Genomic DNA, 13,200 nt, shown 5'->3' on the forward strand with positions numbered 1-13,200 from the left:
TTTTCCTTTTCTGGACCCCCCCGGTTCGTCCCTTTTCCCTTTCAACGCCCCCCCTCTCCATCAAATTTGGTGGTTTGTCACGCCGTTTTGGGCAAATCTTGTACCTTTTTCGTATCCCCGTCTGGGGCGTACGTCTCTTTCCTTCCCTTTCTTTTTTTGAAGCAAAGCTTGACCCAATCAATAAAGCGAGAGGTTACCCTTCCCTTTTTCGCGAAAAATACGACCATGACGAGTCCAAATAAACGTCCTACGTTGACTATTTGCTTTTCACGTGATACTTGACAGAAAAATGAAGCTTACTTCTTTCTACCTCTTTTCCTTCATTTTTTCTTGGTTTCGTGTTTACTTCACCATTTTCGGTGAAATAAAATAAATCACAAGACACCCACACACTTTCGTGATTCTGCCGACCAAAATTTTGAATTTCAAAGTAATGGGACACAAACCCTAGTCCTATCCTATAAATACCAAGTTTGAGAACCATTTGGGGGGCATGGTTTTTGAACGGCGAAATCTCATCCCTGAAAAGAAGATAGCCGTAGCCTTACACGAAAAAAGAAAAAGAGCATAAAAAGAATAGTCGACAATATTATTTTTCTCATTTTTTCGATCTAGTTTTTTTGGGGTTAATTCAAGCAAGTTCGGGTTCATAGTGTTCGAGCGTGGATTCGTGGCCCAAATCCCAGTTCACTGCACCCGGCCAGGTAATTTGCCATTGTTTAATTTAGCTTAGGCTATTAGCATGTTTGGCTTAGTTCGAATATTGTTTATTTGTATGTTGATAATTCAATCTAGTAAGTTTACAGGTCTATTTGGGTTTCAGTCCTAGTTAATTTGGTTAATGATTAGTTAAGCATGTATAATAACTTGTGTTATAGTTGTTCATTCAAATCTAGTTCAATATGACTTAGTCAATCTGGCACGAATCAGTTAAATAATCATGTGGTTAGCTTAGGGATATGAAACGACTTGTTTATCCATCTGTCCTTGTGTTAGTTAAATTCAAATCGATTAATTATTGTAAGCGACATGCTAAGTAGTCTTCTTCCATATTTATAAGGCCTGACTGGTGGAACATGGTCTAAATCTTGCTTTGCAGTGCACTTGATGATTCATAAGTATGATTAAAGGCTGTTGTGTCTGATTATGTCTATATTTATAAATGTGATAATATGAAAATGAACCTATCAACTTGTTTTACAAATTAGTAGGTGTTCACTTATGGATTTTGGGGTAAATATGGGCTGATTTAAGTTATAGTATCGGTTGCGTTATGTGTTTAAGGGGTGCGAACCTGTCTAGGTCATTCAAGTCTATTAAAGGCTTGTTTTAGATGATTTTCGCCTAGTACAACACTCATGGTCTTACGCTTGTTCAGACGATATTTCACCCATAACGATGCTTCACGTGCTCCTTTAGTATTTCTGTATTCCTTACTTGAGTATGTGGGTTAGCATGGACCATCAATAATAAGATAGTTTGTCTGAGTGAATGAATATGTATGCCTGTTTTGAGATCCTGTATTGGTTGTGAGACCAATTGGTCAATTTGTATGTTTAAGGCTGCCTTCCCCTGCCTTTGCTCATGTTCCTTCTTTTGATAATGTTGAGTCTGTGTTAATTCATCATATGGGAATCATTTCTACTCTGTCCTTCATAGTTATGTAGAAATTGCTATTGTGGCCGAATCACTTAGTTTAAAGTTCCACCTGTTTAAAATAAGATCTAAAGATGTATGTTAGGATTATGCACGATGAAACTTGTCTTCTCTCTTTTAAGGTCATTAGGGATTAGAAGAATGTGTTGACTGAGTATTTGTTTCTTATCGTAGTGCCTGTCTAAGCAAGATTAAGGTGGAAATGGTTGGCAGATGGCGGAGGTTTGAGAAACTAATCAGTCCTTTTAACACTTTAGCATAAAATAGGCCAAAGCAGTTCATCTAGTAAGGAATAAGAATGTTTCAACTCCATAGTTTCCCCTAATTGTCATATTGTGGAATTAATGCAAAAACATATGCTAGTTTGAATGTTGATGCGCTCAGCTGCTGTTTGCGTGTTTACGTTGGAGTACCAGAAATGCTTGATATTGTACTCTCAAATTGTCATATTTGCATAAGTCTTCTTGCCACATTTGCCCATATTGATTTAACAGATTTGTTCTCGTATCACCGCACTCCAGCGTCGTTATTTTGAAACGGTTTGTCCTTTCTTCGGCTATTTACCGCCCTCTCGTTTTGAACCATGAACCTTTGCAATCTTGGCCATTTTGTTGCCCTGCTCTGATGCATATTGTTGCTACATTTAGCCTGATGTTGCATTTAGCCACAGATAATTGCCTATTCGCAAGGCCACTGCCACTAAACGTTCTGCTGCATTTTTCTGGGCATTGTGACTGCCATATAGGGCTCTTAGAGGGGCTGCACCTTGGTTGTTGTATTATCTGGTATTTGTTGTGGTTGTGAGCTCAATTTAGATACCTTTGAAGTCTCTTAGCTGCCGCTGTTTGAGGTTGTCTGATCTCTTTGTTTTGAAACCATTGCTGGTGTATTTTTTGCTCAATTTGGAGGCCATTGCTGTTGCTTTGCTTAGAATACTGTTGCTGCATATTTGGCTTTGGCATTTGTTGTCTTGAAACTATTCTAGAGTAGTCTGCCAGTACTTCTTATATTTTTGCTCAAAAAAAATTGAACAAACTGCTTATTAAATGTGTTTCATTTCCTAATCCTTTTCACCATTTTCTTTTGCATGTACACTTCGGAGCAAAATAGAGTCTTTATAAAGACTCTCTTGCACCGAGCCGGTCTTATTTTTGAGATTGCCGCCGCTAGCTATCGAATGCGCATCTCCATTTTTTATTCACTCACTCCGCTCCCTCAAGCACATCAGATCAAAAAAGGGGAAATCGAGAATTCGCATTCGCCTCTTCATTAATACTTCTCCTCTCTCGAAAATATCTAGACTAATGCAAGAAAAGGGGAGAAGACGGGAATGATTGCTATAGTTGTTCTTCCTGTCGTATGCTTAATTGATTATTTTCTGTGTGTGATGATTTCTTTTTATTAGACTTAGAACATTGAAACCTTAGAGGGGATAATTGGGGTATTATTTCAGCGAACCAGAAAGAGTTTTGAGCAATGGAATTTAGATTATTTTCACTCTTTTTGAGCAATGGAATTTAGATTATTTCACTCTTTTTGAGCAATGGAATTTAGATTATTTTAAACCCAAGATTATTTTCACTCTTTTTGAGCAATGGAATTTAGATTCTCATGAATCCGAAAGAGTTTTAAATATAGCTATAGACATTAATAGAATCTTCAAGTTTAACAAATCATATATTATTTCGTTGGCAACTTAGCATTATTGACTAGTGTATTTCAAATCTTAAGTTAGTCACGGCACCCTATTTCTCATTTTTTTCTAAACTAATCACGGTATTATTTTCAGTCTCTGTACTTTTTTAGTTTCGGTTTTCAAATAAAATATCTTCCAACATTTTTAAGTAGATGGCAAATCTTCTTTAAACCTAACCCACTTTTCAAGTTTGACAATAATACCTATGTTATTTCGTTTGCAATTTTAGCACTCTTAAATTTTGCACTTTTGGTCACTACATTTTAAATCTTGGGTTAGTTAGTCACGATACACTTTTCCCATTTTCTAAACTATTTTAGCGCTGAATTATAATAAGTATTCTTTTAGTAATATATGTAATTTATATCATTAATTAACCTAAGTTTGGCCGGATTAATCGTTTTTAACGAATCTTAAAGGATGCTTAACCCCTTCCCTTTAGGATAATTAGAACTACACACGGGACTTATTAGGTTAAATGAGACCTTAAAAAAATAGAGTTTAGTTTAGCAATAATTAATTAATAATTAGGTGTCCTAATTCACCCATAAAAATAATTAGGTGGTGACTCCTTAAATAAATAATATAAATCACAATATATTTGTCTTTCATTTGACTCGGTCTAAATGGGGTATAACAGATGGACTATACTAAAATATAGTTAACTAATGCATGTATAAATAATAATGTAAGTATAAAATATAAATATTCATGTATAAGATATGAAAATGTGTTGCTATAAAATTAAGAAACATGTATAAAATATGAAAATGTATTGCTATAAAATTAAGAAACAATTATTAATTGCACAAAAATGATAGTATTACACTGTACATGTGCAAAAAATAATGATTCTCGAAAATGACAATACATTGATAAAATTCCTAAAATACGGATAATCATCAATAAATTATCAAAAAATGTAAAAATGCTATTTCGTGCTCTTTAACGAATCAGGACCCCCGAAACGTTAATTTTAAGCACGATGAGCCAAAATTAGGTGTCAACACCCTTACACATATCAGCAACTTTGTCAGAGGAACAGGTCCAGTGAAGAGACTTATCAAGTTCAGATTTCACACGGCTTAGATCCTCTTAAAGTTGCCTATTTCTTTCTAGCTCAACACAGAGATTCATTTTAGCTTTCTTGAGTTCACTATCAAGCTCAAAATAAGTCTCACTACCCACTTGTTTTCCTTTAGAATGGGTGTTCACCCATTTATTCATCTGACTAATCAACAGAGCATTATCCCTAGTTAGCTCTTCAACTTGTTCCTTTAGATTAACAATGTTTACTACCATATCATCCCTTACTTGTTCTAAACCTTCAATCTATTCATTTAAGACATTTTTCTCATTAATAAGGCTATGATAGGTATCAATCAGCACATTTGCAAGAGATATTAATTTCTTTTAAAAATAGTTTTTCAGATTTTTCTGAACGTCAAAGAAATTTACCTCTTGATTCTCATTGTCATCTTCATCTTCCAACTTGGCCATGAGTGCAAAAATGGACTCATACTTCTTATGAGTTCATCTTGACCAGCCATCATGGAGATATCCCGTATCTTCATATTTAGACTCACTAGGCGAGTCTCCCCAAGCGACTAGAGCACCTTTACCAAGTTATCGCCCACATCTCTTCTACCGTCATGAACTTCTTATCAGACTCCGGTTCCTCTTCACTCCCTTTGTCAGCGTTCTTGTAGTGATCTTGCTTGTGAAGAGGGCATTTTCTTTAATGTGGTGACGAGGCTTCCCACATTTGTGACATAAGTCATACATTTTGAAGTTCTTCTTTGAGCTTCCTATCTTGAAAACCCACCATTTTTACGAATCATCTTATGGAACCTTTTTGTAATGTAGGCCATATCAGATTCATCATCACTTGAGTCATTTTTAGCCGCTTTAAGGACCAAGTTCTTCTCTTTCTTTGGCTCCCATCTTTCAAGCTCCTTATTTTTCTTCACATCATAGGTTTTGAGATTTTCAATCAAATCATCAATGGTCATTTTTTCCAAATCTTTGGCTTCAGTTATGACATTAACTTTGCTCTCCCAGGACCCTGGTAGAACACCAAGTATTTTTCGAACTCGCTTGCTAATTGGAATGACCTCACCAAGAAAATGACGCTCATTGATAATGGAGGTGAAACGAGTATCAATATCCTAGATTGACTCATCATCCTTCATTCTAAATAACTCATACTCGTGGTGAGCATGTCTATTTTGAATTTCTTAACTTGAGAGGTTCCTTCGAGCCTTCAAGAGGGCTTCCCATATTTTGCGGTTTCACAAGATGAAACACGATTGTATTCATCTGGTCCAATACCACACATTAAAATCTTCTTTGTCTTGAACCCCTTTTCAATGACTTTTCTTATCAGCTTCGGTATATTCTTTTCTGGGTTTTAACTCTAGCTTTCCAGACTCAGTATCAGTCTTTGTAGGGACAAAACGACCATCAAGAATGATATCCCAGAGTTCGGCAGTCTTGCCGTCAAATAGTCATGCATTCTTGTTTTCAATCATCCATAATACTTTCCATGCTAAACCTGGAGGTATCATGGCGTGTTGACCGTTCTTCCTCAAAGTTTGGTGGAGCGACCATAATGAGAGATCCTTTCTAGATGTTACCCTTTTAGAAATAACCCGCTCTGATACCAATTGATAAAAACTAGAGTCCACCAAAACAGATAAGGCACCAGGTACCTTATCTATTCCCTCAAGCAAAAACAGAAAGTAAACAAGACACAATGTTTGCGTGGAAAATTCCTTGTTCAAGAGATTAAAAATCACGACCTACACTAGTAGGATTTCCAATTTCACTAACTGAGAAACGTTTTTAGATTACAAGCCTTTTGCAACCAAGGAATTAGCCCACTAATACCTTCCCTTACAATACCTCTATTGCAAGCACTCTCTTGACTAACTCTAGCCAAGAACCAACTAATTCAACTACCTCTAGCTGAACTTCAACTCACCATAACTAACTATAGTCAGGCGTTTACACAAAAAGCTTAATAAACCAAACACCTACAAAGCCCTTCTTAAAAAAAAAGTGTAGGTTTACAATATTTAAACCAAAAGACAAAGACTAAACCAACCTAGGACTTAAGACATATTTAGTCTTGGGATCTGGTCCTTAGAGTTATTTAGTCTTGATCTTGAAAGCTCAGAGAAAACAGTGGCGGCAGCTTTTTTCAACAAAAATGAGAAGAATATAATTTTAAGTGCTAGGTCAAACAAATTCCAACATGTTGTTTATATAGGGAGCCAATGAGAGCATGTGAGGATCATGTGAGTGACATGTGATATAGATAGAGATGTTGCAATGATCCGTCTGCCGTTCATTTGTAGCTCGCAAGTCGAATAGTGCCGCCTTTTTACTTTACGTTGCCACGTTCGTACGAGCCGTGCGGACTGATCGGACCCTGGTCCGGTGTATATGTCGATCATCAAAACTATGAAATGTCATAACTCATCAAGTATAAATTCGTGGGGAAAAAAAAGGCTGAGTTAGTTTGTTGTTTTTGGAAGTTTTGGTGTAATTGCAGCGTAATTACGAGAAGCATTCGGACCTTTTTTGATGGTCATGTGTTGTGTTGTGGATGAATGACTTGACCCAAATCTGGTAGGTTTTGCGAATGATTCTGACATTAAATATTAGAAGAATTTTATGAATTAATTATTAATTGTGTCTTAAAATTATACTAGTAATAATCCTCACCTCGTAACTAATGACACAAGAAATCAGCACCTATATCAAGAAATGATTTTTACGAACAAAACTTACAAGCATACACTGATTGCCTGAACCAAAATGGTTCGTAGAATAGGAGGAGCCGTTTTAGAAAATGACTTAACTTAAAAGATAAATGTCGTCACTGCAAGGTAAGGGAGCAACTTCTCCAGTTTCAAAAGACTTATTTTAAATTGGTTCAGGCAGCTCAGCAAGACCGAAAATCCTTGAGTGGTTCGATAGAGCAGGGGAAGAAGCAAGGTAGAGGAGTTGTTCAACTCAACTCATTCACGAACTGCATTCAAAGTCAATTTAAATGCTCTGAGAGATTGCGACAATATATATCAGTTGGATCAATTTTTATTAAATAATCTGCTTGAGAAAAAATTTGGATTATCTTCACTTAAGTAAATTTTACAAAACTAGTAAAAAGATCCTGGTGGTGGTGTTGCTGGGTTGAATGAAGGTACCAGGAGGTAATTGTGGTGGAGGTGGTGGTTCTAGTAGGGGTGGACATAAATACTGAAAATCGAAAAACCAAACCGAACCGAATGGATTCGGTTTTTCGATTTTTGGTGTTTCGGTTCGGTTCCGATTTTTTTAAATAACAAATTCGGTGTTCGGTTTGGGATCACCGATTTTTTAATTTTTCGGTTTAACCGAATATTTAATATAATATTTTTTTACAACACTATTTTTCTTGCTATTATTCTTTTTTCTTCAGATCAGAACAATCTACGGGTTTTCTTCTTTATTCTTGTTCTTCTTGATGCGATTCTTTGTTCTTCTTCTTTGAACGATTCTTTATTCTTGTTGCTCAAGCATCTTCGATTCTTCTTCTTGCTATTTATTTATGTTAAACTTGGTCGATGGATAGGTAAGGTCACGGATTTGTCGATTATAATGGAAAAGTTTGAATATTATTAACGGGTGACTATTGCTTAACCAATGCCAAAAATGAATTAGAAAACCGAAACCGAATCAACGAACTTCAAAACAAGTACCGAACCGAACTAATTCGGTGTGGTGTTCGGTATCCACTTTAAAAAAACCGAAACCGAAATACCAAACCGAACTTTGAAAAAACCGAACCGAACAACCGAACGCCCACCCCTAGGTTCTAGTGTCATGCTTGTGATGTGGAAATTTATGTCTCTTTGTCTGCTTAAATGGCAATGAGTTGTCAGGAATCACAATGATAAGGCATAAATGCATAGATACGCCTTAATTGACCTGTTAATTGGCAACTAAACATTTCAATTTTGAGAATGCACATCTAGACACCTCGATTCGTCTCCACTGTGCAATGGTTGAACACGCCAACTTATAAAATGATCATCTAGACACCTCAAAATGTATGTGCCACATCAGCATCGGGTGTCCACAAGACAGTGTGGACGAGTTAAGGTGTATAGATGTGCATTTTCAAAGTTGGAGTGTTTAGCTGTTAGTCGAGGCCAAGTTAAGGTGTCTATGTATTATGCCAAATGATAAACCTAGCCAGAAACAAGAGTATAAGTAATTCACCTTGTTAGTGTACATAATTTTTACATATTCACAATATTTTTACCTATTGTAGCAGCCTAGCAGGATTGTATATCTTATTTTCAAAATTTCAAATTCTACAATAGTTGCTTGCCTGTAAGTAGTTACTGATAGTATAAAAATTTATTCAAATGTGCATAAAACTTAAACTCCAAAAACAAACATGTTCAAAAGTAAAATCAAGGCATTTTACTCTTTGAACAGAGTTGGAATTAATCTTTGAGTAGAGAATCCAAGTACAAATCTTGATCAACGAACCTGACTTAATAGAAAAAAATTGTGCAAGCTGAGGTGAGGCTCCAATATCAAGAATCTAAATAAATTATCCCAATGACCCCACTCACTTTTAATTGTAAATTTGGCGCTAAATAATGCAATTCCAAGTTCAATGCTCCTATAATGGAGAACAAACTCTTTGGGATCCTCACTTATAGAGAAACACCATTAGGTATCAACAAACAATCGTAAATTTTGAAATTTAGTGAGTGTAAGTGTTTGTAGAGAATAACAAGATACAGATATTAGCATATCACATTTTTTAAGTTGTGCAATCTGCTTATTATTCTTCTTTGTACCCTAAAGTGGTAGCACATGTTGTCTTAAAATATATATTAGGCCACAACCATGCGATCTTTTGCTAATATCTACCTATATGTTTACCAAATTCACTTACTCTTCTTTATTCACAATTTGATGAATTGAGTGCCCCTATATATAATCAACTCCTACTTCTTAAAGCTACCATTGCAAACACTAGTCAATTCTATTCATACACTCCAAATTTTTCAAGTAATTTCAGTTCACTTTCTTCTTCTTCTTTTTCAAAATGGCAAGGGGTTTAGTTGGTATAGCTCATGCCAAAAACAAGCTTCTCCGATCGATTTCACATAAAAATGGAAGCGTGTCAGCAGCAACCACAACTAATTATGTTCCAAAGGGTCATTTTGCAGTTTATGTTGGTGAAACATGTAGGAGATTTGCTGTTCCAATAGCATATTTGAATCATCCTTTGTTTCAAGATTTGTTACATTGGGCCAAAGAAGAGTTTGGATATAGTCATCCCATGGGTGGTCTAACAATTCCATGCAGTGAAGATTACTTCATTAGTCTCACTTCTCTACTTAAGTCTTCATAGACCAGACACAAGTGCAAATGTACACTTCATATTTGGAATATCGTTCATCAATTCACGGCATAGTGATTTTATTTTTCTCTTTTTTGCTGCTCTTCATAGGGAAATATATGGCTGAAAGAGAGATGACTAAGTCAGCTCACTTCAATTTTGCAATATGAAGTGGTGTCAAGTTTGTCCCATATACGTCTTCCATGTAATTTGTACATACATATTATATTCTTCAAATAAAATGTTTCTTCTAGTCTCATTATGCTTTTTAGTTAATTCTTATTCATGTAGCTTAGGCGGACGTTGACGGCCCCTTAAATTTCCAATAAATTTTATTTAGGTATACTCGAACTACGACCTGTTTTGATTGAGTACGTGAACACATGATAAAGTATTCCTATTAGATACTTCAAATTCAAGTTTTTAAAAAGTTTTTGCACATATTCTCGAGTGTTCATTATGTAGATAAGTTAACCACTTAAAATGTCACATCCTGTAATTATATGCCTTTAGCCTCAATAAGCCATAAACCTCAGGCATGTCCAATTGAGGTTAATGTGTATAATTAAAGAAGGTGACATATTTTATGTGGTTAACTTAATTACCTAATAGACGTTTGAGAACACACGGTAATTTTTTTTCAAAATTTGAACCGAAAGTGTCTAAGATGGACACTTTATCATGTGATCAGGCTCAATTGGGATTCTGTACTTTGAATGTCTAAAAGAAATTTGCTGACAAATATAAGGGGTTGTCGGTGTATTAAACTTTTAACTTATGTCTAATATTTGCAATAAGTCTTTTAGTCTTGTCAGAATTTATGGCCAATAGAAAAATATAGAGAAATTCTAGTGGTAGGAAAATTAATTTCTGGTAACATTAGACTGTGACAAGCTTAATTAAATAGGGATACTTATTAATGATCACAGACAAAATTTTGGAAAAGATATGATAGTTCTTCTAGGGAAGATCCGGTAGCACATTCTCACATTCAGATATAACTGAGTCTACGCATCATAAACAATCCAATTTTTGTTTAATCTTCAGACTTGAAACAGAGATCGGTTAGGATTCGTTATGCTTAGTTAATATTGGTTATAATAATTGTGAACCGGGATTAAAGAATAACGAGCTAAATTAATGTTGACAACAGCAATTAATGCTGGAACAACAATAATTAGGAAATGGAATTTTATATCGATTGCCTTTTTAAAATAAAAGTTTTGGGGTGAGGTCAATGCGTAAATAGTGGGATGAGAGGGGTTAGAAGATGTTAGGATCAAACTAGATCTTGCATTTAAGTGATACATTATATTAATTCAACCATTCAACTGTAATTCAGTTCTGATCATGCTCATTATCATAACTTTTTTTTTGCGCGAAATGCCCTTCAAATGGACTGGTCTTTAATTTTTGCCCCTCATATTGGTGGTCATTAATTTTTGCCCTTCGCTAAAAGCCCCTTGGCTCCGGGTTCGAACCTGCTCAGTCAAAAATTAGAAAATTTCGCAAGGCATAAGTTGGGTTTGAAAACTCTGCCTTAAGGCAAAGTTTCAAACTCAGCCTTAAGGCGAAAAAAAGAAAAAATTACTTTGCTGGAATTTTGCAAACCTCTGTCTTAAGGCCTAATTTTGGGTAAAAATTTGCCTTAAGGCATAAGTTGGGGTCCAACTTATGCCTTGCGATTTTTTTTTTTTTTTTTTGACTGAGCCTGGGTTAGAATCCAAGACCTCAGGTTATTAAGCGAAGTGCAAAAATTAAAGACCACCCCCAGCGAAGGGCATTCTTGCAAATTGCCCTAATGATAATCCCGTGTAAACCGAAAATTGACGGACCAATGCATCAACATTTCAGAAAAAAGAAAAAAAATTGTAAGCCTTGGTACCAAACTGTGGTTTAAAAAGGCGGGGCGCGAGACCAGACATGAGTTTCGGGACATGTTTAATAAAATTGTATAATAACAAAAATAATATAACAAGTATGAAGCATATTACAAGTTTTTTTTTTTTTTTAAGTTAATGGAACTCATGGAAAGTATAATATCTAGCATATGTTTACAATTATAAATAATGCAAGTGTTAAAATTATCATGAGATACAAATTCAACTTCAATATCTAAACTTTCAAACAATAAAAGATCATAATTTATTTAAAATAATTTATCAAACTACATATTTTACCTTTCTAAAAGAAAATATTCAACAAACTTTATCAATACTACTATTATTCAAAACATAATGCCTTCACGAATAAGTACAAAATTGCTTTTCAATAGCAAAATAATAAAAGTACGATAATTTGGAGAGACATAAACTAACACATAAAGATCATAATAAGTGAAAATATACATTTACTTATTTTTAGAATAAACGTTCAAAAATGATATTCACACTCACAATGTTTTTAATTAGTAAATAGGTTGTAGTATAGCTCAACTCTCAATTTTCATATTTTTATACATGATTAGAACTTTTATCATTCATTTGTTAAACAATTTTGAGGGTTAACAGTACTAAATACTAATTAACGAATTTGACACATGATTTATGTAGGATCTGCTGAACGAGTCCTGAGCATTGAGTGTTAAAATTAATTCCAGGTGAATGGTTATCCAAGTTATGAAATTTACTTAGTAAAGTAATTTTGTATTTTTTTTTTTGATAACATAGTCATCCAAATATGTACATATCTCCTATAAAATAACTCAAGACAAAACTCCACCTATTAGCACTTATTTAACCCATTTTAAAAAGGTATTGAACTCAAGACCCAAAACCACATCAAATATCTTCTATAAAAATAGCCCAACTATGGTTCCAATAAGTATATTTCATGGAAAGTTAACTTCATTTTATGTTCAATCACGAGATGAGAGAAAAATTAAGATAAAAGTGAAGCATGAGGATAAAACCAAGAGGGGTACCAAGGGGCAAAACTCCAAAACACATGTAATTTTCTTTAAGAAAAAGGGAAGTTTAAATTTAGTAGGAAATAAATATAATTTTCTTTAAGATTAAATCAGAATTTAAAGTGGAGTAGCTTACATGATTAATAGAACATGCAAACTGCTTATGAGTAGGGATCTAGTAGTTCAGTTGGTTGGCTACCTGAACTTTCATCTTGTTGGTGAGAGTTCGAATCCCCTCCCCCATTTCCCCTTCCCCTTCCCCTTCCCCTACCCCTATGTAATAAATCCATTTAAAAAAAAAAAAAAAAAAAAAAAACTGCTTATGATATAGTCAAGTTAATTTATATGTATAATACCACTTCTAAACAAATGATTGCGTCATGCACTTAAGAAATAACTCATACTCAATGCTCATATACTTAAGAAATAACTCATACTCAATGCTCATATGTCATGATCCAATTTCACTAAGTTGTGCGGGCACCTACCTTTCCCACCTCGGTAGGCAAACCCTTAACTCAACATTCACAA

The 13,200-nt window shown here is 34.7% G+C and overlaps 1 protein-coding gene across 1 annotated transcript; it reads left to right on the plus strand.

Annotated features, from left to right (window-relative positions):
• The first annotated feature begins 9,464 nt into the window (after positions 1-9,464).
• LOC132050996 (auxin-induced protein 15A-like) lies at positions 9,465-9,773 on the plus strand. The gene has a single exon (XM_059442311.1). It carries the CDS (start codon positions 9,465-9,467, stop codon positions 9,771-9,773), a length of 309 nt encoding a protein of 102 aa, XP_059298294.1.
• The last annotated feature ends 3,427 nt before the right edge of the window (positions 9,774-13,200 follow it).

Source organism: Lycium ferocissimum, chromosome 3, assembly GCF_029784015.1.
Source record: "Lycium ferocissimum isolate CSIRO_LF1 chromosome 3, AGI_CSIRO_Lferr_CH_V1, whole genome shotgun sequence".
Taxonomy (NCBI): domain Eukaryota; kingdom Viridiplantae; phylum Streptophyta; class Magnoliopsida; order Solanales; family Solanaceae; genus Lycium; species Lycium ferocissimum.